The sequence below is a fragment of the Nothobranchius furzeri genome, chromosome 4 (genome assembly GCF_043380555.1).
Source record: "Nothobranchius furzeri strain GRZ-AD chromosome 4, NfurGRZ-RIMD1, whole genome shotgun sequence".
NCBI classification, from domain to species: Eukaryota; Metazoa; Chordata; class Actinopteri; order Cyprinodontiformes; family Nothobranchiidae; genus Nothobranchius; species Nothobranchius furzeri.
Window position 1 is genome coordinate 87,548,055 of NC_091744.1, and position 24,945 is coordinate 87,572,999.

Below are 24,945 nucleotides of genomic sequence, written 5' to 3' on the forward strand. Positions count from 1 at the left end.
CTACGGATCCAGACATACTAGAGATGCAGAGCATCAGGTAAGATAAAAAAAACTTTTTTATTCACTCCTTTAGAGAATTCTCCCGTAATCCAGACGCTCGTATGTGACTTAAATGGTTACAGTCTATTACAGCAGAGCGTTGGTGCTTTCTGTTGGTGTGTGCCCTCGTCGTTCCAGCACCGGAGCTGTTCACCCCAGCCCGCTGAAAGACCCAGAGTCGTGCAACTCATAGGCATGAAGCAGAAAACAAACGACCATTCAGCCACCTTTACACGCTGTACTTGCACTTCACACGATGGGGAACTAACAGTTACATCTACTGGCTTTCAGACCTAATTCATCCCTGGTTTGTCTTGCATTCATGCTCTATGAACAGATAGTGTTGGGGAAACCTAAAAGACAACTATAGTTCAAGGAGAATCACAGACTTCCAGTGAAGGACTATTATTTAATTCATCACCTTGTCTGCTGTAGAAAACAGGAGATTTCAGCACAAATCGCTTCAACAGAGTCTCATAAGAACGCTGAAAAGCTTGACTGTCCCTTAAGTTGATGGTGGATGACTGAGATTAGCAGTTAGATCTTAAATGAGCATTTAAACATCGAAACATTTAATTACCTAAATACACACAATCCTGGTAAAATCCAATTCAATTTCAATGTATTTATAAAGCATCTCCTACCACCCTAGTGGAGGCTCAAGGTGCTGAACAGGACATAAAAACCAGAGTAGTAATAAAAACAACACATTGAATAAAAAGATAAATAAACAAATAAAAGCTATTAAAAACAAATGATAAAAGCCAGTGACAATGTTGGAATTTCTACGACCCACCATTAAAAGAATTTGGTTCGCAGTGAGTTTAGGTTTGTTTAGATTGAATTAATCAGAGATGTTAAGTTGGATTTAAGTCCGGGTTTTCATTAAATTATCACATAATTATTAATGTTTGACTCAATCAGCGTGTTTACTCGAGCATCTAGTGGGTCTAGAGTGACCTAAAGTAAAAGACCGGGACCCTTTATCCTAGCTTACACATACATTATAACCAGCTCAGTGGCCGAGTGGTAGAGTGTCCGCCCTGAGACTGGGAGATCAGGGTTCGATTCCTGGCCGGGTCATACCAAAGACTTTGAAAAAATGGGACCCAATGCCTCCCTGCTTGACACTCAGTATTAAGGGGTTGGATTGGGGGGGTTAAACCACCAAATGGTTCCCGAGCGCGGCCGTGTCTGCAGCTCACCGCTCCCCCAGGGGATGGGTCAAATGCAGAGAACAAATGTTGTCACACACACCTGTGTGTGTGACAACTAATGGGACTTTAACTTTAACTTTACTTTAACATTAGAAACCCAAACTCTGAAATTATGTTTGTTCCACTCCGGTACAGTAGGTGGCGACATGCGCCCTGTGATGTCTGCATTACTCCGGTTAGCTTATAGCAACACAAATACCAAACCAATGGTAGTGGGAGTGACGTAGATGGAGTAAACCTGGATATGTACAACGGCTGAAGGACTGGACAACAACGCTGCAGCAGACGATTCTTTACGCGCTGTACTGTTTGATGGTGTTACACGTGTTACACGTGTTACACATGTTACATATTCTCAGAAGACCGCTTCTGCTGTCTTGTCACTTTCATAAGTTCCTGGTATCAGCTCGACTGAGCCGTTTACCTGCAGATGCATTATCTGGCACATGATTAGAACCAGTTTGGCTTGAGGAAGACTAACGCGTTTACGTGCATTTAAAAAAAACGATGTCAGTCTATTTTGGGCAACGGTCGGCTTTTCTGATGCGCCTGTAAACGCTCTGAATATCTGCAATGTAGCTAGAGGCAGCCATACAAACCCATATCATAACTGCTCCACCTCCATGCTAACAGAATTCTGAATTTGATCAACTTTTGAAACTCAAAGCATGCTGACATGTAGACTTTATACAGCCAATGATACTTTCATTTTTCCCTTTTTTATTTCATTTTGTAAAAATTATTTTGGTTTAATTTTTTTCAAATCCTGTTTCCTGGAGAACTAGATGAGAGATGACCTTATGACCCTTCTCTGATGGATGTTCAGCTGCTGACTTCATTGAGTTAAACACCTTTACTTCTATCAGATTGTGCTTGTTTATTTTTCTGCATGCTGGATTTGTTTTCAGTAAATAAATAACAACACAAGGCAACCAGCCATGTGTGCTTAATCTGGCCAGATGAGGACCACGTTTAAAACAAGCTACCAGAATTGAACAGTCAGATTTTTTTCAGATGTCAGGGCTCTTTCTAAAGCGGCTGGCTTTTTTAACCATTGCCACTCAATCCTTTTGATGCTCCAAAGTGTTGTTAAAGAATAAAAGTGTGCTGCTGATGTCACTGAAAAATGAAATGTAAAGACGGAGACCTCCAGAAATATTCCAAAACCTCATTCTAACATTCTTCATTCGAACACTGATTTTAAGTATCAGTCAGAGAGTAAATGGCCTAAAAGGTTTCCTTCAATACAAACAACCGTTTTTTTGTACTTTCCATCCAACCTTTAACCGCTGCTGATCGTCCCGTCCGTCAGCAGCTGTAACCAGTCACCACATCCTGCTCCTTCACGAGTCCAGACGGGACAAACGTGTCTCCAGCTGCAGGACTTGACGGGCTCAGCTAGCTGCTTCTGTCCCGTTTCTCTCACCACGTACTGTATGGTGTGTGATAATTTTTATCTATATTGATGACTTAGTCTTCTCTGATTGGGCTTTTCACTAACCGTCTAATTTTATACCAAATGATTACATCTTAATCCCGTACATTTATAAACCTTTTGTTCATGATGCTTAGGATGAAACTAGGGCAAAACCTGTTCATATCGGGGCTTCATCTGGGCCTAATGGGAATAATTAGATGATTGAAGAAACACAGACAGTTAATCAAGCCCAATAAAGTTTCCACAACTCAGCAGCTTCACCGGTTTAGGTAGAAGAAGTTTGGAGGAACACATCTCCTAAGGATACATAACCTGGACTGATGGGATTTGTGATGACAGGACGTTAGTTTCTAAGACTGGGATGCAGAATTACTCTGATTACTCTGATTACTCTAGGTGGTAGAGTGTCCACCCTGGTACTGAGAGGTCAGGGTTCAAATCCGGTCGGGTCATATCAAAGACTTTAAGAATTGGACCCAATACCTTCCTTCTTGACCCTCAACTTTCAGGGATTGGGTCGGGGGTAAAACACCAAATAGTTCCCAAGGTGCTCCTGACGGGAATGGGTCAAATGCATGGATGTACTTCACCAGTGAGTGATGACGACTGATGGGTCTTTCACTTTGGTTTTCTTGAAAATGACAGTTTAGTGATTAGAAGGCGAGTGACCTTTACTTAGTTTCTGTTTTTCTTAGTGGTGGACCTCATTTCCAGTGCCGTCCCATTCTCTATTAGCTTTGTTTTGTCCTAAATTCACCAAACATGTCATCCAAATACCGTATTCCTTAAATAAGCTGTAACAACAAGCTCAGTTAAAACATGCATGAAGAAGAGCATTTAGATTTCTTCAGCTCAGTTTTGCTGCTTTATTACTGCAGATATACCAGTTCACTTGTTTAGACGATTGTTTGCATGGAAATAAGAAGGTTGGATAAACTACAAGGTGTGAAAATGTCCCTGTTAGTTACTAGAATAGCATCATGCTGTGAAGTAAGTTAACCGATTATTGTCCCAACGTGCCGATCAGATGTGTGGAGTTTCATTTTCACGGACATATATGTTGTGTGGCCTTTCCAGGGAAGTTGAAGCATCTAAAGTAACCCTCGGCCAATAGAAGGAAGAATTCTCCTAATGATGTGTTAGTGATGGGCGTGGCATTTTCATAAAAGCTGATTTTTTATCTAAAATGTGGTTTTTCATCTGTTGTTGCCACAAGTGTTGGGTTAGAAAAGCTTTTCACTCACATGTGTAATGAATCCTTGCACAAGAAATTTAAATGTAAGAAGACAAAACCTGAAAATGTAAAAAGACTGAAGAGATCCCACTCTCCTCCTGGTTCCTCTTATCTTCAGCATGTATCTCTTCCCTTCATGGCCCCTGTGTTGGTTGTTGTTTCATCATTCTGACACGTTGGCAGTAACAGTGGCTTTGATGTGTCGTAACCAACACCTGCAGACAGGTTAAGGACGCTGTGAAGGAGAGCCGACTAAAATAGCAAAAACAAACAGGAAAGAGGTGAGAAACGTGCTCACTTACTTCTCTGTGTCCTTGTCTGCATAACTGTGTGTGTGTTTGTGTGTGTGTGTGTGTGTGTGTGTGTGTGTGCGCGCGTGTGTGTGTGTGTGTGCATCTAGATGCATCTGCCCCCTGGGTTCAGCAGGTCAAATGCACTTGACATGGAACACAATCTGTCTGAGCCTCTAGTCAAAATCTATAGTACACACACACACACACACACACACACACACACACACACACACACACACACACACAACACACACACACACACACAAACACACACACACACACACACACACACACACACACACACACACACACACGAACAAACAGTGTGTGCAGTCTGCATTTAGTTAGTTTTAAACGATGGAAATTTGTGTTTTCATTGCATTCATTTGATTTTTGTGCAAAGAAACAACAAAATTCGATTTAACAAAGAGCTGAGCTGTTTGCACTTTAGTGTCCTCCTGTGAGTCACAGTGACTGCAGAGGCTGGATGTGTTTTAAACCTGTGCAAGTCTCCTGTCTGAGGCCTCTGGGGCTGAAGCTTTACCCACAAGCACACTCAGTCTCATGCAAACAGGATTAAAATCTGGGCGGGACAAGAGACACCAAATCTTTTCCTTCCTGCTTTAGCAGAATGTCATCATCCAGAGATGGTGATTGAGAGTGCAGCAGCCAGCTGGCATGACCTCTGATACAATGACTGCATACCCTTGTTTTATAGTATAAAAATATATATCATATATACGTTATCTGGTTTGTTTTTCTTGCACGGTTTATGGATTCAGGCTGTTTTCACCGGCTGTAAATGCTGTTAGACTAAATGTCTGACATCTGAACTGGCAGCTGTCGCCCTCAACAACTGGTATGTAGTTTTTTACTGGAGTGCTTCTCTGGGTTTCTCAGCCATCCTCAGTTATCGTTAAAACCTCTCCACCTGCATTTGCAGCTTCTCTCCCAGAGTCCTGGACGCCTCAGGGTTCAACGCAGAACCTTAGGATTGAGTTTTTCCCTGGACAGACATCTCTGAGTTTACCTGCTGAAATACGCAGAATCCACTCTCTGGGTTTGGGGTCAGAAGGTCGAGTGTTTCGTTGACCACGAGCACACTAAAGCTTTGACTTCTCTACTTCCTCTCTGAGCCGTTAGAATGTCTTCATCCCTTCTCTTTCGTCGTGTGAGCTTTGGTCAGTGTTGTGCACCACAGCGACGCGTGAAAACATCCATCAAAAATCCACCATTTATAAAGTAGAGTGTTTAGTTTTTTCTTTGGTTTGTAGTGTCTGTAAACAGATGTTACACATTCAGCTCCTGCTGATGTTACAGCTCTTTCTGTCCTGTGGTTTGCATTTCCATGACTTTTAGTTTGACTGATCAGACTGCCTCAGGCTGCCGTGTGTGGATGTAAACTCAAGTCTGATTGACATTCTTCTCTTTATATTCCTTGTTTTTAAAGATATGACAGGTTTTCCTTTTAGCGACGTTTTGGTCGTTTTAAAAGCGAATCAGCCTTTAGCATGGCTTTACAACCACTTCCAACCACTCAAACTGCAGTTCATCCCTGTTTCTAATAAAGTTTGGTTGCTGAAGAGAATTGAACACGGTGTGCGAGTGATGAAAGCATTTCAAAGCTCTGACTTCGGAGCTGAGTCCTGGTCTCCTTAAAGACCGCCCTGCCACCGATCCCGTTTCCAGTCCTCCAACCTCCTTCTGCACACCTTGGCACTCATTTATAAGACAGAACTTGCCCGAGGCATCAAATGTCACTGCAACTGGTGTGAAAATCTCCGTGGGCACGTTGCACAGCTGCTTCCACCTTTTACCTGAAACGTGCACAGCTTTGACACGCTGGGGAGAGAGCTGCACTTCTTTAGATCCTGCACCTCGTTCGTCTCTATCATGTCAGACTGAGGTCTTGTTTTATCGCATATTCTCAGTCAGCTTTGTTTAAAAACAGTAAAGCAAAGAAAATATTTTACTTGTCTGGTTATGAATGACACCGGTGTTTCCATAGATATCCGTTTTAAAGTAATTTTCCTAATAAAGAGAGCATGCTCGTGTACTGATGAGTGTAGAGACTGCAGGTTCCAACAGCCGTAAGCTGGATGAAGCTTCCTAATAACCTGGTTTCTTGTGCAATATCACTCAAGCACGGTAAATTAGGACCATGTCAGTATTCAGCGTATTAGACAGCTTTCCCCTCATGTTGCAGGTTGTTAGCCAATGAAGTCGTCACAGCTCGGCCAACGTAATAATTATTCTCATTTACAGCTGGAAGCAAGCTCTGTAGGGCCTAGAGGTCAGTAATCATCCAACAGTGTGTCTTTTTCACGTGTCTGCGATGACAGCGGCACATGATGGAACCATCAAGGTTTACTGGAATTATTCTACATCACCAATTAAAACTGGGCTCACAGCAAAAAGAAAAAGAAAGGTTTTTTTATGTGTCGCTATGATGATCTCCAGCAAACTGAGAGGTTGGCTCACTCTCAAACTCTCAAGGTGCATAATTATAGCAACAGTGAGTGGTTTACATCCGTCTTAGTATTTAGGCCAAACCATTCGACTTTCAGGGATTTGTCTCGTGTTTCTGCTGAGGTAGTTCTCGAGTCCTCTTGACTGCTTCAGGGCTTTAGCTGGGAATGAGGATGTTTAATGGAAAACCTGAAGAAGACCGCGACGTCAGACCAACACGACACAGAGGAAGGGAGAGAGTGAAGCTGTTTTTTAAATGTGAACAGATCCCTTCACTCCAACGATTCTTTCCTCCTGAGGTCATAAGTTGGTGCATCAAGATGATTTTTGTTTCCCTGAATCTAAAAGACGTAGTAATTAAATACTACATTAAACTCTTTAGTCAGACTGTTTACTCTGAAATTCTCCAAATCCACTCTTGAACTTTTGGTGCACTTCTGACGCCGTCGTGCTGCAGAGAGGGGAGCACATAATCTGAAGAGTCATTAAGAAAGTTTGGCTAATCTCATTAGGTCTCATTTCCATTAACACGACTTATCAGCTGCCAAATTACTATTTACACTGATGTAACTGATGCCTGATAGAAAAACCAGACAGAACCTGCTCTCAGTGACGGGATATGGACCGATTTCCTATTAATATCTCATTTTTACTGGTTATGATAGAAAGGACAGGCGAGGATTTTCACCCCTTTATCTAAAGGTTTTGACCTCATTTATCCATTAAACTACAAAGTCTTTAAATCACCGTAATCTGACTTTTTTCTCACCAGTGGCAAAAGAAACTGTTCTGTTTCTGTAAGTTTCTACATAAAACCTCGTGTCAATTCCCCATCTCTTTCCAAATACATTTAAGTTACTTTTCCTTTTTTTTTTACTTCCTGGGTTGGAAAAAGTGAGAATTTGAAGCAGTTGGATCATCCATTATTCAGCAGCGACCTGTCCACTTCCACTTCTCACTCTGGTCCTGTTCAGGTTTAAAGGGACGAGACTTTAAAAGCAGGAGGATGGAGCGCTGGACTGTCAGCCATAAAACAGGCAGGCAGCTTTCAGGAGCCAAGAGATAAGGAAGGAGGAGGTGAGACAGATCAATGAGCAGACAGACAGGCGAACCACAAGAGTGATGGATGCTGCGACGGCTAACTTGCAGAGGGTTTGATGCTGTGATCAGATCAGTTGGAAATAGTTGGTTTGCTGCAGAAAAATTGACAGAAGAAAAAAACCAAAAGAGGAAAAAAGCTCCACTTGTGGAGTTAAAAGGAAGCAGCGGGGGTGTTACTGAATTTTTAAACGATTTAATACAAGAGGAAAGAAGAAGCCACATTATTATTTGCTAAAACAAAACAAATTCTAAATGTTTTTTCACATGAAGCCAGGACATATCGCATAAATTACAATAAAGTAAATGTTTTCATCATGTTTAAACCTGCAGAAGCGATACCTGAAGGGCTCACACAGAGGAAATGTTTTTCAAATGTCAGTGGTTCCCAGGTTAGCACCAAAGTTCATCATTTATTATTTTAATCTTACACCTAACAGCAGGTTTGAGATTGGGAATTTTTTTTGTTATTTTTTCTTAATCTGATTTTTTGCACGTTTTATGCTTCGTCAGTTTAAATCTGCATCGGAGACAAATTAAGGCTGTTTAGATTTCCAATGTTGGAAAATATTCCGGGGGATTTTTTACACAACGTTATATGTGTGCCGGTGTTTCTGCACTAAAGAAAAAAATACTTCTAAATACTTCATGACCTGAACCTTTCATTTCAACTACATTTGTTTATATTGAAAACAGATTTATTGTCCCTAAAATATAAACATGAACATAAACTTTAGTAACTATTTATTTCATAATGAAAACAAAATCTCAAACTCTAGAGGTGCAACATGGTGAAGTTGTCACTAGGGCTGAAACAAACGATTATTTGGATAATCGATTAATTGGACGGGGTCTCGACACGATTAATCGATTAATCGGATTACATGCGGAAATTTTTAAAAACTGCTAGGGAAACGTTATTTCTCTCCTTCCTTCACTTTATTTAACACAACATTATTAGAAAACAGTTCAATAGCAGAAAAACAACATGTCATCACCTAAATTGTCTTATAAGGCGTATAGACAGAGACCCTAAGCTACACCTATCTGTGACCTAAAATGCTTGGTCCAAGTTAAACAGCTTAAGGGCAATTCTCATCTGTTTTGTTTGATCTCATCTGCTGACATTTATTTTAAATGTAATTAAACATAGGCTGTGAATTAATCAAAATTAATCACCATTTCCAAAACTGACTGAAAAAATACCAAATAAAACAAAAGTAAATGAATGCCATCCTCCTTGCGATGATGCCCTGGGCAACTGCCATAAAGTCACATCAAGAAATGCTGCTGATCATTCCAATGATCCCAAATAGACTCACATTAGGCCACATGAAAGCAACTGAACCCAAAAATATATTAACCAGTATATAACTGCACTCTCACACAACACGCCTGCAGCAACAGTTAGGACTCCTCCCTCCCTTTTAAAAGCGTTTTTGCTTCTGAGGACATTGTGGTTGTAAAACCACATGCTAGTAGTCTGGCCCCGGTGTGATCAACCAGTTTCTGCGGGAATGTGACGGCGGAACCAGGGCCAGATTTACACTTTGTTGTACCCTGGGCAACAATATTCAAGGGCTCCATCATCACGACCCAAGGATCACCATAATGTGGTCACATACAGAATATATTACTGTAATATGCAGTAAATATACTCAATACTTGAATGCCTGACAACATGTAACCCGCCCAGAGTAACCTTTGACCCACCTCGTGTGGACTGACCAATGAGGAGAGGGTCTTAACTTGAGGCCCTCTCTTCATTGGTCAGTCTGCATGAGACTGACTCTCAACTGACGTTCAGTCATAGGCAGCGAAGCGTCTCTGTGCAGCGCTAAAGCCCGGGTGGACAGTTTGTTTAATATAGGGTGACCATATTTCCATTTCCAAACAAGAGGACAGGGGATCTGTGCCTATGACGTCACACTATGGCAACGCCACACAAACCATGTTGGGACCCATTTTTTGTAAGAACTAAATTAATATCAGATTCTGCCAATAAAAGGGCTCTAAAACAATTCATATGTAAATATTTTGCATATTTATTGCAAAATCTAATGTTTCTGCTTTAGTGCTGCAACAAGGTTTTATTAATAATAAATTATTATACCTTTTGTTTTACTACAGCATCGGTAAGCTTCCTGTGCACAGATTATTAAGGATGCTTGTTTCAGCTGTGAGATGGTTAGGGTTAGGGTTAGAAAGAGCTTTTGGAAGAGTTGTGCGACACAACGAATCGATGACGCAATTCGTTGCCAACGCTTTTAGTAATCGATTTTCATCGAATTTATCGATTCGTTGTTGCAGCCCTATTGTTGGCGTTTCATTATTTGTAATGTAACTTTATTTAACTTTAAATTGGTTTCTATTATTTGCTTTATTTCTCGTTGATGTTCGCCGTCCTCTTCGTTATAATAATAATTTCTTATAACACTTCAGCCGATTCCAAAACAACAAAACATGAACATGAATGTTGACTCTAGCAGATGTGTAGTAATCGGTATATTTTATTAAAACCTGCACTAAACTTAACTGAACACAGAAATTATGGTGATGTTTGGAAAAAGAAAATCCTACAAACCTGTTTAACCTGGGATTTGAATGACATGTCCTGGTCAAAGATAACACCAAGGCTTCTTACTTTGTTCTCGGAGATTAATGTAATGCCATTCAGGTCAGGTGATTGGCTAAGCAATTTCCTTTTCTGGATTTCTGGTCCAAAGATGAGAACTCCCGTCTTCTCTTGATTTAAATGCAAGAAGTTAAGAGTCATCCAATTTTTTATGTCCTCAAGACAAGCCTGTAATCTACCCAACCGATTAGGTTCATCAGGGTTAATGGATAAATATAACTGAGTATCGTCAGCATAACAGTGGAAGTTTATCCCATGCTGTCTAATGATTTTACCAATTGGGAGCATATAGATAGTAAAAAGAATTGGTCCAAGCACTGAACCCTGTGGTACTCCACAAGTAACCCTGGAGTATGAAGACGATTTGTCATGTACGTTTACAAAATGAAATCTGTCAGACAGGTAGGATTTAAACCAGCCTAACGCTGTTCCTTTGATCCCTACAACATGTTCAAGTCTTTCTAAAAGAACATTGTGATCAACTGTGTCAAAGGCAGCACTGAGATCTAACAAGACTAGAACAGACACAAGATTCTGCCGTAAAGCCGGTACCCCCACCCCCCACCCTCAGGACACCTTCTAACTCCACAAATCTATCAAGTGCAGTTTTTGGTCAGCAGAGGAAAGGAGAGTGGTGTCAAACATGAAACTGGTCAAGTTTCTAACGCAGCAATCACTGAGATCAATGTTAAATCTCTAGCTTAAAAAATGGTTGCTTAAAAATTCTTAGTTTTACATCATTTAATGAGCACCATGTGACTGAATGAAAGTTATATGAAAGTTAACCCGAACCCTTAAGGTGTAAAAAGTTTCCGTCATCATTTATTACTTAAATCTGACGTGCACTCTCAAAGAGACCCTGTTATCAAATCCGTCGCTTTGCACAGGCATCCTCAGCTGAATATGGAGAATTTTTTTGTAACACAGTAGTTATGATGATGATGATGATGAGGAGGAGGAGGAATCTCAGCCGGTTGTAGTATTTTTGTCTGAGTCCTTCTAGCCTGCAGACAGTCTGCCATAAAAACTCTGAGTTTCTATAACAACTATTTAAACGGGTTTGACTACACGCTCTCTAAAATGGAATCAAATTGGCATTTAGCATGGTGTAGCTGTTACTCTCTGACATTGTTTCTGACTTTTTTAGGTCTTTTTTCTTTCCAAGCTGGAGGGATCATTCCCAGTGACGGGCATTTTTATCCCATTAACACCAGACCTATGTGTAAGGTGTAGAGTGACATTTAGAGCTGGATATTTGTGGATGAGGTAATTGTTTCATATTTATAAAATGTGGAAACCACAGAGAAAGCTATAACTTCATCTTTTTAATGCAAACGTGAATTATCCTGTTACTGGCTTGTGTCCCTTTTCCTCTTTGTGAAGAAGCTGGTTTCAGACTAATCACATGTTTGATTTGTGCCTCATTTCAGCTCAGTAAAGTCAGGCAAGCGCACGTGAAGGGAAGAAATAAGTCGGTGTGTGGGTAGAGATGTAGGCAGAAAATAAAGCTTTAGTCATGCAGCCAGCGTGCCAGAATATAATTAAAACAATCCTAAAAAGTGCCAAGAGGAGAGAAAAAGGACGATGTGCTGTGAAGCAGGAGGAGAATATTTTTTTGTTTGTTTCCTGTTAATTACAGTTTCATTGTTTTCAAATGACGGAGAGAGGTGCTACTTTGCACCTTATTGTGATGAGGGCTTTTTCAGCCTGTGTCATGGTACTCAGGCTTGATAATTTATATCAGCAACATTACACCCTGTGGTGTCTCTCCATGCGAGCGTGAAGAAGCAGTTGTGTATTTTGTTGTTGCGTCATCTGCATGCTGCTGTGTCTGTCTGACACACACACACACACACACACACACACACACACGCCACTCTCGTTAAGTCGTGGCGGCAGGTCTTTGTTCGGCGTGCTCGGCGGAGCATCTGCATGTGTAGACTGGATCTGGCAGAGAGCCTCAGCCCGACTTTACCTGAGCGGCTCGCTGCTAAACAATAGCAAGTGGGCTGCAAAGAGGCAAAAAGAGGCTTTGAGGCTTTTTGAGGTCGAGCAAACGGGAGATCAGACATATGTTTAAAATTAAGATTCAGCAGCACGCTCACGCGGTTTCATTTCAGATGAGAGGAGAGGCACTTATCACTGACTTAAAAGTGAAAACAGAACCGGGAACAAAGGCAGTCGTCTCTGAGGCTGCCAGCGACGAAGACACAAAAGGAGAAAGTCAAAGTGAAAATTAAACATTCAGAAGATTAAATCTGTTGCTTGTGTGAGTTGTTATAGTCAGGTTTTCCCATCACTTTTCTTGCCTTTAACCCAAACACACCAGCTGATATACTTTTTATTACAAATTATTATTATACTTGATGTTATTGCTGCTTACTGATACCTGCCCACTCACATGCTGAGGTCAGCTCGCAGCTGGAAAGTTTAAAGAAGCCATTTTATGCTAAACTCACATTTTTCTAACTTTGACGCTGCAGTGTGGGTCTCCTCTCTAAATACTCCAAACGAGAAAAAAGTCCTTCCATCTGTTAAATGTCAGTGAGTTTGATTCCCGGATCATTTGCTTAAAACAAGTAAGAAAGAGCTGAGTTATTTGCATAATGGCGGGTAGAATGACATGATGGGAAGACAAGACGAGGATCTGACACAGACCAGCACAAACAAAGGTGAGGGTGGGTGAGGTAACGCGGGGCAGGTGAGTTCAATCAACACTAACAAGGGAGATGAAACACCAGTGACAGAGGAGGCTACAGGAGCATTTGTGATGTCACAAATGGGAAATTAGAGTAAAACCACTTCTCACATGCAAGAGAGAGATGCTGCTGGAAGAGCAGCTGCTCTACTCTGAGCCCCTCCCAGATGTCGTAGCTTCTAAGCCTATAGCAGCCTGAGTGGGGGATGGGTGGGCGTGGTCAGCTCCAGCTTGTTTTCCTTAAAGTGACCCTGTGACCCTGAAATGGCTCATTCTGGAAGGTACTGAAACTGTCAAGAATAAAACTGCTGAACTAGATTTAGTGCAAAAGACTCAAAGAAGATGTTTTATATAGACCATAAAACTGTTTTACCTTAAGAGAAAGGTCAACTTCTCCATCATCGTTATTCCACGTTAAAAATCACTCAGACTAACTTCTTATGTTTAATGTCTCGACACAAATGAAGACGAACCACTGACTGCCTGTGACAGATAGCTGGTGCCATGTGTGCCAACGTTTGCTTTCTCCTTTCATTGTGGGGCCACATTTATTTCCCCACATAGACCTGCTGCTCTGCGCTGATATGGACAAGAAATATGAACAGGTGTGACATGGGCAATTTGTCCACATGGCCTGGAGCGATGTTTGGCCCAAACTGGGCAGCTCAGCTGGTTTCAAGTTGAAATCCGGCTCAGGAGGGCTGACGGAGGTCTCTGCTGGTCAGCACAAAGGAATCACTTATGTTTGAAGCACGATAGTTTCCAAGCAGAATGTCCTCCGTTCCTCTCGGCCTGGCTCCAGGATGAAGAAAACCAAAAGAAAGGAAGCATTATTGTTTGTTTGATTGTTCTCTTATTTAATAAAGTAAATGCCTTCAGTGCTGTGATGTGCTGCTCCTGAAATGCAGTCCTCCAATTGAAATGATCCGATTTTCTTTCTCAGAACTCGTTTGCAATCAGCTATTATTTTATTTCCAGACACGCGTCTGAGGCAAGGGTTCAGATGAGCTTCAAGGTTGAAAAATGAATGTTTAGGTGCAACATTCTGTTGTCTGCCTGATTCAAAGTGTCTGAAAAGCACTGTTCTCCTTCCAAGATGCCTTAAATGTGAATGAAAAAAGAGTCGGGCATGATTTCTATCCACGCCATCAGAGTTGCATCAATCAGAGCCTAATTAAATCCAGACTCCAGGGCAGACCACAGACTGCTGGGACATGTTGGACCGCCATTCATAAGCAGCTCTGGCACCAGCTTGTCAGCTGGTATTTATGGATCCTGGTTCATACCGGTTTACAGCAGGAGTTGGGTAAAAAGTACTGATCAGAGATCAGTAACAGAAGTGTGACATAAAGACATCTGTTGGCAGGAATAGCAACAGGAAACAACTAGGATCCTCTACAGAAATATTTTATATTTATTTTAATGACTTTATTGCAGTTTTGGCCAAAAAAGAGAGAAAAAAGACAAACTAACTCAATTATTGAGTCTACTCCAACAAAGAGACTGAGTCTTAAATGACTTCTCAGGGACAACAAAATAATCCTAATTATCAGCCTTTTCTAAATGAATGAATGAAGGAACAGCTTGGATTAAACTGTTATTTAATTATTAACGCATTTTCAGGCTGATCGCATGAACCCGCATCATCATCCATGCCCACACCGGGCACACAGGACACGGCATCTTGTTGACAGAGCAGGAGAAGAAGAGTGAGAAAGATGTGGACCAAAAGTGGGGAACCAATGTTTTCATCTCCGTTTTTATGAATGAAACTGCATTTTTCATGTTACGGTTGAGCAGCTTTAGACTGAAGCTCCTAGTTAAGAACTCGCTGATATTTCTCCACACCTAAGATCATCAAAACACCTGCATTTGGGGTTCTCTAATAGTTCAATCATAGCTTTCTTTTACTTGTTTATTCTTCTTTCCATTTTTGAACGTGAGAACTTTAAGCAGACTTCATTTAGGAAAAATATTGCCCAGTGAAAATAATGCCCCAGGGTCGGCTCTGGTTATAACGATATTATCATTACTTCTCTGTTCCTATTGTTAGGTGACCTTTCACCTACTGACGAGCTGTGTGACCACTGGCAACAATAGCTGCAGTCATAAAGATGCCATTTTCCTCCCAAAAAAGTACATCATTGAAAAAAACAGATCTAACATGATTCAGAGCGACGTAACTGATAAAATGAGATGCATTACGACTCTGAAGAAAAATAAATGGGCACAAATGGGTTAACACAAAGTCAGCAGCTGAAACTAAAAGACCGGCGTGCACAGATGAGGAAAATAGTTTTAGATATTCTCTGTAGAGATTTCTGAATAATCTAAAAGCAACTGAAGGTCCAGTTCTCTAAAACGCTTGTGTAATCTCTGAAGACACGAGGATGCGGTGAGGCTTCAGGAGCCAAAACTGTAAATGAGCCAAATCTTTCTGAGACATGAAGACGTTCATTTTACTTCATCTCACGATGGCGGGGTGTTTCTGAGACTCTTCTATGCAAAGAAATCAAACCTAAAACAGATGGGGTACAAAACTGTCTCATTCCAACAAGTTAGACCTCATCCGGCATCGACTTCCTTTTAGTTATCGAAAAAAACGTTTGTTAAACAAGTCTAATCTCAGATTACCACTCTTGGATTCTCAAGTAGACTCAAGGTAAACATCGGTGAAGAGTGGAGCATTTTTTAGTACACACCAAGTCTATTCACAGTTTGGTGTTCCTGTCTTATCTTGATTTTTGATCCCGTCTGCCTGCTTCGCCCTCTTCCCTTTTGTGTTTCCCCTCCTCGCTTCGATAAATCTGGATGAAGGGCACTGCCGCTGCAGCCAAACATGAGTCGACGCTACCTCGCTTCTTTTAGGGCTTTTCTTGATTGATGCTCTCATATCTATAGCACACACACACACACACACACACACACACACACACACACACACACACACACACACACACACTGCAGCTCTCTGATGGAAACTCACTGTTAGCACCAGTTCTGTGTCGTCTCCCATCTCACAGAAAGTTGGGCTCCAATCAGACGAGGATCTGGCTGGTGGGAGAGGGAGGACAGCAGATAAACAGTACGATAAGCACAAACCCACTGAGAGGCTCGACAGAATGAACAAGGGAACGAGTCAGAGGTGGGGGGGGGGGGGGAGCAAAGATGGTGGTGAGACAAATGCATACAGTAATAGCTTTTTTCTGTAATGTGCTGTCATTTCCATCAACTGCATTTGTGTTTAAGTGAAACGTAAAACTGCAGGATTAAGCTTCTGCTGCGGTGCTGACATGTGTGTCACTAATATATATGATTATTATTTAATATTTGCACGATGGTCAGCTCATCGGGTGGAGAGCAGATGTTAGTTGAGCCCTTTTGAATATTTAAACTGATTCTCTCTCCTGATATTTCTAGTCATCATTTGTTTGAAGCAGTTGGATTCACCTGGAGCCACGCGGGCGGTTTGTCTTGTTAGCAGTCACAACCTTTAGCTTGCGTTGGACATCTTAATCGGAGAAAACGGTGTTCCTGCACAGATTTGAACCCTCAGACAGCTCATCCTCACCTGCAGAAGAAGAAATGATGCGTCACATTTTTCACTAAAATATTGTTTCCCTCTATGAATAAAGATAGAAAAAGCTGCATGATGATTAAAAATGGTACCAACTCTGTTATGTTGTGTGTAGCTGGACGATAATTCAGTAGTTCCATACATCTATCGATGGACATGTGGTGCGGTAGAGAAAACAATGGGTCGATCAAACTTTGATGACGTTTCCTTTTTTCATTACAACCTTTTATCAGGTAGCAGCACACTAGACTCACTACTTACTCCTAACCAATCAAAACCACAGACTAGGACACACCTACCTCACTCAAGCCAAAACAGAGCGTGAGGCAGCGAGATGTCTGCGAGAAGTGCCAGAGAAAAAATAAATATACCAAAAAAAAACATTAAAAATGGCTAAGGCTGCACGTTAAATGTATTTTCTACTATTTTCATAATATGTTTTCTATAATTATCGATACTAATCAATGTAAAACTTGTTTTATCTGTATACTTTTTCTATATGGTCCAGCCCTAGTTCTGTGCATTTATGTTCCTTATTGTGTAAATTTGATGCTAAGTGGTCCAGCGGCTGAGGCTCAGCACCACGACATAACAACCTCACCTACGCGTGTGCATGGCTTGACAGGGCGTCCCACATGGACAGGGTTGTGTTGTGAAACTTAATGATGCACATTTTGAGTTGGGAGGCAAAGGCTTGAATATCCACCATGCCAGTCAGACTCACTAATGGTCAGCGGGAAAACAGGCTTGGATTTAACAGCCAATCTGTTAAACGCAGCACATATTTCAGGGAGTTTTACACGGATCTCACTCTGATTCTTTAGTCCAAACGCCGCAGGCAGCTGGTAAACGTCCAGATAGCAAACTTTACTTGTTTAGACGATGCTGAACAATGGTCAGCTCTTCCTGGAGCTGCGTTTCCGGTTGGCCAACGGACTGCTCCGGCTCGTTTTAGGGAAAGTTGCAATGTGAGAAATCGTGTTCTGCTTTAGAAATCTGCTTATCTTCCGCGGCTCGAGTGGGAGCTTTCCCATTCCTGATGCACGAGGGAGACGCCGGCTGCTTCATTACAAGTGTGACATAAGTGCTCATTTGCAAAGCAGATATTCTGTAATCAAAGATGTTTGATTGCCGCTTGGGAAGTGTGGGCTCCCGGATGATTCAAACTTGACCTACATTTGAGATTGTAAGTAGAGATATCGCCGTCTCACTTGTTCAGACTTCTTTCTCAGACTTTCTGTCATTTAGGTTTTTAACACGCTTACTAGTGATTCTCTTAATGAATAAAACCGAGTCATCATGTTGTGAGTGGTACTTCATCACATGGCACCCAAGCACAGCTCATCACTTGAATTGTGAAGATATTTTAAGATAAATTGGGTCAGAGTTTTTGTGAAATTATGCAACATAAAAATAAAACACATTAAGAATATTACAGCAGCTCAAACAGTCCCTTTTGTCTCTTTTACCGGGACGGTGCTGCGCCTGCGACACCTGGCGGGTTTTCTGACTTCATGCATTTATGCTCACTTTATTAGGTACACCTGTTCAATCACTTGCTAGCACAAGTAGCTGCTCAGCTAATCCTAAAGCAGTAGCACAATGCACTTAACCTTCCAGGTGTGATGCAGATGATTTACTGACATTTGAACTTAACCTACCTTTTCTTCATTTTTGTTTTCTTCACATTTTTTAATTTCTTTACATTTTTATTACCAAATTATTTTTTTTATGTTTTATTCATTTATTTTTATTTTGGTCCTCGTAAAGCGCCTCTTGACTTGTATCTTGAGAGGCACTTTATAAAAACGTTTCTTCTTCAGATTCAGATTCAGACCGCCGAAGCTCAGGAGGTAGAACAGTTGGTTTAGTAATCAGAAGGACTCGGGTTCAATTCCCACTCAGACCAGATAATGTTGCTGTTGTGTTGTCCTTGGGCAAGACGCCTAACCCACCTTGCCTCCTGGTGGTGGGCGGACTGACTGTTGTAAAGCTCCTTGGGGGGTTGTAGAACCCTGAAAAGCGCTATACAAAAACAGACCATGATGGTTTTGATTGGTGGTCAGACGACCATCTCTGGTGTTTAGAGACTCGTCCATAAAGGTCAAATGTTGAGCAGCAGTTTTGATCTTTACCTTCTGTGTTAGAAGAGTGATGCACAGAAGGGAGGATCAGCAAATAAATGTATTAAATCAGCCAAATGAAAGAATATGAAAAGTGATTTTTAGCTTTTCTTTTTCTCCATAGTTCCATGCATGTCTGTAAACAGCAACAGTGAATTATTGTTGATTTATAGATGTTCTAGAATAATTTCTTTCCTCAGTGAAAAGAAGCTAAATAACTTGTAAATATCTTCCCTTTGCAACGTTTTCTGCAGATTTTCTCCGTATGTTTGCTCGTGTCTGTGATTAAAACAGTTTATTCCTCATGCAACAGAATTACCAGTTGGTGCAAATCTGAAATACATAAACATAAATCTCTCCTTTTCATTTGATCCACAAACTTAAGATTCTCTGACAGGCTGAGAAACGATAACTGACCAATCAGGTGAGAGGAACTCCATCTACCATATCAGGATCCTTATATCGGAATAAGCCGTTAAACCACGCAGTCTCGGTTTTTGATAATTATGACCATTTCTCGTTCTAGTGATCACTTTTTATTTTGTCATTTCAGTTTCTGGCTCAGCTTTAGTCATGCTAAAACAGCTGTTCCTCACCTGAAGGACACAGATTTAATAGACATTTGCAATAATGAAAGTTTCTCTAATGGTAGCATTTCAACAGGAAGTGATGTAAACCCTAAATTTGGACTAACAGTGAAGCCACTGCTTCTCAAGAAGGCTTAAATAAAAATGTAAAGACGGTGGTATTGTACCAGCGTCTGGCCCTGGATCTCCATAGTGAGACATTGTGACAGCCGGACGGACGCAGCAGATTCCTGCTCTCCTCATCCTCTGGGTCCTCTTGCAGCTAAGAGCAATTTCCAACAAAACCATTTACACACATCCTGACTGGGTGCTGAAGCCAACTATAGCAGCTCGGAGTAGCCCTGAGGGTTTAGCTCGGGAATGAAATGACACCCCCCCCCTCCCTTTAACCAACGGGGTCACAGTGTTCACTCCGTGATTCTGAACTTTCTGCAACGTAAGCACTAAACTAAAACAGAAGTGTTCCCCAGCGGAAGCAATAATAAAAACACTCAATGACAACTTAGCTTGATTTTGTGTTTGACTCTTGTTCTCGCTTGGCAGCTTTAAACGGGATGTGTGTGTTTTGCTGTGGGGAGCTTTGTGTTTGCGCTCGGACTCGTGTTGACTGATTTGTTTTGGCCTTCTCTGGTTTTGGAGATAAACACGTTGGACCAGATATGAATATTCTTAATGGCTTTTTAATGTCTTCCTAATTTGCACTTTAAAAGGATCTAATGGACTGTCCTCGTGTTTGCAGAGTGGAGAAACGGTGGGTCTGACTCAGTACTGGATGCCTTTTAGTTCTCAGTGATGCAGACAGGCTCAGACCTTTCCAGAACTTCTACGCAGAGTGTCTCATAATTAGAAAATAAACTTATCTTGCAAATTATTAACAAATATTTGGTTTTATGTCGACTGAGAATCATTTAATGGTGAAAAGATACTAAAGTGTCCAGATAAACTGTTAGCTTAAAATTTCAGAAATGGTTTCATAATAAAGTAAATACTTGAGCACAACTTGTTCAAAATGTCTCGAACCTCCCAGTAATTAAGGCTGCTATTTCTGGAGCATAGTGAACCTTTTTATGAGGAAACTTTGCAGTTTAGGCTTGCTTTTAGCACCACCTAGTGTCCATTTTAGTTTGCTGTCATAAACACCTAACAAACACTCGCCTCTGCTGTGCGCTTGTGTTTTAAACACCTTCATCAACCTGCTGAAATGTCTCCTCAGCCTTCATTAGGTTCTACAGGCGCAGTCCATCACTACGTCAAACAAATCAGCTGTGTTGACCATCTGAAACATACGGGTAACAGAAAACTGCTGCTTTTGACTCTTGATTGACTTCTATTGTGGTTGGATGTGCTTTTTGTTTTTTAGCTTCATCAGATACATGTTTTCTTGTTTGTTCTGAGGCTTCATAATAAGCACGTTATAATAAATGCTAGCCAGCTATAGTTCCTGAGGTGGAAACATGGATTGCCATAAAGTGTGACTTTGTGAGACTTCAGGGCAGCGGTCCAGAGAGGCTGAAGCTGAAAACGGATATCCCGCTCACAAGGGACGGAGGGGGCTAATGGACTCTTCATTCATCTTGCTAAGTGCCATTTCAGCGCGTATTGGCTCAAGAAGATGATTTAAAACTATGGAAAAAGTGTATAGTATGGCTTTAAGATTTCCTGGTGTTTTCAGTATTTTGAGACACATTCAAGTATTAATGACTCTTATTTTGAAGGATTGAAGGAAGATGTGAGTTTGGACACAACTAAAGGATGAAGTGCTGCCTTTCACACTGATGAAGCTGTGTGTTGTTATAAAAGCTCACTCATAACGCTGAATCCCAACTAAACAATAAAACGTCGTGCTCAGGACCGCGGTGGGATTTGCTTTTCACTTCTGATCATCAGTTGGACTTTTTTCTTATTCCTCATTTTATTTTAGTTTTCTTGTTATTTAGATAATGTTTCTCATTGTTCTGAATTCGTTTGGAAATAAAAGCTTTAGGGATGTCCCAATCAGGTGTCTTTGCTCTCGATCCGACTCCGCGTCATTTGATTTTAAGAATCTGCCGATACCGAGTCATGACTCGAGACTTCAGAAATTAGGAAACAAGGAAATCTCTTTTGTCCTTTAAGTTACTTTTAATCATTCATTTCTATCTTTCTGTATTTATGTCAATTCCTTAGTTGTTTATCCATAAAACATCACTTGTTTAGGAAGTACATCATTAAGGAACATGTGGATATTAAGAATGCATAAAAAATAATTTGTCATTTACCAAATAAATTGATAAGAAAAGTGTTAATATTAATGTAACGCCCAGCAATGGTCAGTTTCTAGGTACTGTTCGACCATTCACCATCTGGTCCTAAAGGAGACACGAGACTGCACGTGCTCCCTTTAAATCAGCCTGCCTTCATCCACCAGCTGCAGCTCAGAGCCTGCAGCTCTGACAGAGATAACAACATCATAACATCCGCTCCTCAAGGTCCCTCACAGAGCACCTTCTTATCGAAGTCTCGTTGCTTCAGAAGAACGAAGATTTTAAAATTAGAGATGAACCTCCAAAACTAGTAAAGTCAAATAATCATTAAATAAATGTTTGTTTATTGCTACTTATAATTATAAAATAGTGAAATGTTTCATTAATCTGTGCTTATTGATACGTGTTTCAGCATGTTTACTTGACCAGGTCGTAACCATATTGCACTCGCACAAGAACAAAGCAAGGTAAAGTTAAGTCCGTCACACATAAATAACCTTTACCCCAGTTCTGAGCCTCCGGTGTCAACGAAGGCGTGTGTTTCTGAGAGTCTTGGTAATATCCCTCAAACCTGTCAACCTCTGGTTGGCTACACAATTATGACATGAGAACATTAAAACAGATTACTGGGTTTTCCTCAGTTCTAGAGAAGCTTCAGACCGGCCACGTGAAGCACGCCGCTTTAACCACCAAAGCTTTTGACACGTCGTCAAAATCTTTCTGCACCTGCAAACAAAACGGTTCCTGCAGAACGCTGATATTGACTAGACTCCTTAAGAGTCTCAGACGTGCGGTTCCATCCATCCATCTGTCGTGACCCGAGACATCTCTGGACTGAAGGGTCGGTGCCACGGCATTCTACAGCCCTCCGGTGCCAGCGGTCATCCAACCTCTGACCTTCGGATCCACCAAGAGGGTTTCTGAAAACGGGTAATGTAGACACACGGATGGTGTCTGATGTGGTTTTTGATAATAATCAGCTCATAGCTTAACTCTAACCAAATTCTGTTACATCCAGAACTCGGCTCTCCAAGATACGGAAGTTCTGACTAACATCGCATTCACATCTAGTTCCATCCATCATAGTAAATGTTAGTTAACCTGTCATGTTCTAATTGTTGGTAAAATAAATTCTTACTTTTATAAACCTGACTGTGGGGCTGCGCAGTGGCACAGTGGTTAGAGCTGTTGCCTTACAGCACAAAGGTCCTGAGTTTGATTCCCAGCCTGGGATCTTTCTGCATGGAGTTAGCATGTTCTCCCTGTGCATGCGTGGGTTCTCTCCGGGTTCTCCGGCTTCCTCCCACAGTCCAAAAACATGACTGTTAGGTTGATTGGTCTGTCTAAATTGTCCCTAGGTGTGTGTGTGTGTGTGTGTGTGTGTGTGTGTGTGTGTGTGTGTGTGTGCATGATTGTTTGTCCTGTGTGTCTTTGTGTTGGCCTGCGATGGACTGGCTCTCTGTCCAGGGTGTACCCCGCCTGATTGCCCGCTGGAGATAGGCACCAGCACTCAATTACATTAAGAATAAATGTAAAAGTAGCCTTGTTGTCGCTCAGTTTTTTAATCGTTTACTCGGTGTTCGGCTATTATCAGCAGCAGGGATGACTCGGCACATGACGGTAACGTTTTTCTACTAAACACCTGTAGAGCTGCTGCTTTTGTAAAGGTAGGAAGTGAAAGCAGATCATACCGCGACTGAAGGGCACTGTAAAACCTGACGTTTCCAACCACAGACAAGTCTGATAAATATGCTGCTATCTTGGCGTTTTTGCTTTCTGTAGACTATTTCTTGGCTTTTTAATGTATCTTTTATTGTTGGCTTAGCTGAATTGCTTCAGCAAACTGAGCAGAGTCCGTTTTTTTAAGGTGGCGCATCAGTGTTAAACGCAGCTACCTTTTCTACCTCATTAAAGGGGCATTATGGAAGTTTGACAGCCAAAACACGTATAGAAATAATAAATGTCTTCTTCATACATTCTCCTGCAATGCCCTGGTCCTGTAGAATGAGCCCTGGCATTTTTACTGTGATTGCCTGTTTTTCTGTAAAATCACAGAAAAAGAGAGATGCTCGGGTCGAGCAGGCTGCTTCATGCGCGTTCACGCTCAGGCATCGCCCGTAGCATTTGCTATCCGTAGCTTTAGCAGCAGAGAGAGAGGCAGTGCCACTTTGTCGCTGTTCCTAACGCCTAGTGACAAAGCTAGCTACATTTCTGAGGACCCTTAGCTACTTTCTGTAGAACTTTCTTCTAGATATTTCCTGCTAATTAGCAACAAAATAGCCATTTTCACTCCGAACCGTTCTTTGAACGTTGTTTCAGCTGTCATCAAGGACATAAATGTTACAGATACAAAAGACATCACTGGTGCTATAGCTCACCTTGTAAGACATTGGACTCTCATGCAGAAGACCTGGGTTTGATTCTGGGTGTGAACATAGTTTATTTAGAATTTCTTTTTTACATTAATGATATTTTTTTTACAGTAAGATGTCCAAATTTTTATTTGAGACTCGCCGAACGGCATTGAATTCACAGATAAAAAAGATGTGGGTTCAACTTTCATTTTGGAACAATTTTTCAAGCAAGGGAAGGGAATGATCTGAGCATGCAGGAGGACTGACCCATCATAAACCTTTGTCAGCTGTGCTGAAGAGAAAGGTACAGAACCACATTATTTAATTAATTAGCTGCGTGTTCTCCTGTCCTCTGTCCTCTGGGCCACACACACACATGCACACGCACGCACGCACACACATGCACACACACACACACACACACTCACATGGGACTGTCTCAGCTGTTATTTTCGTTAAGGAGTGTGCACGTACAGCATGCGCGCCTCGTGCACAAGCCTACTATTGAAGCTGCCATTACGCTTTTGGCCTGAGGGGGCAATCGCGAGCATAAAAATTCAAAACTCCGTAAAGTCCCTTTAAATGCCCCACGTGTTTATCACATTCCCTTTGCTGTTCATTTAAAAATGCATCAAAATTACAGACATTTTCCCTCTCTTGAGGTGACAATTATGCTCTGTGTTAGCTAACTGCTACATGTTGTGGTGGAGGAATTCCCAGACTACCTTAAATTGTGAGACTTTACGGCGTTGTCTGTTAAACAAAGAACTCTGATGTAGAGGAACATTTTTAAAACTAATTCGTTATTATTTTGTTTGAAAATCTCTTTTTCGGGATGAATTTAAAAACCGATTCCGATTTCCTGAAAATCACGTGATCGGATGGCACCATCCCTAAAAGGATTTTGACCTTTAATGTTGACACCTCAACATTTCTGTTG

General features: G+C 41.3%; 1 protein-coding gene across 2 annotated transcripts in view; it reads left to right on the forward strand.

The window, feature by feature from the left end:
• Positions 1-24,945, forward strand: part of cdh13 (cadherin 13, H-cadherin (heart)) — a 428,096-nt gene that overhangs the window by 349,834 nt on the left and 53,317 nt on the right. For both annotated transcript variants that reach the window (XM_054733486.2, XM_054733485.2), the window contains one exon: positions 1-37. This exon is cut by the window's left edge and continues 217 nt beyond it. In XM_054733486.2, the coding sequence (XP_054589461.1) occupies positions 1-37 (37 nt within the window). The remainder of the gene's footprint in view (positions 38-24,945) is intronic.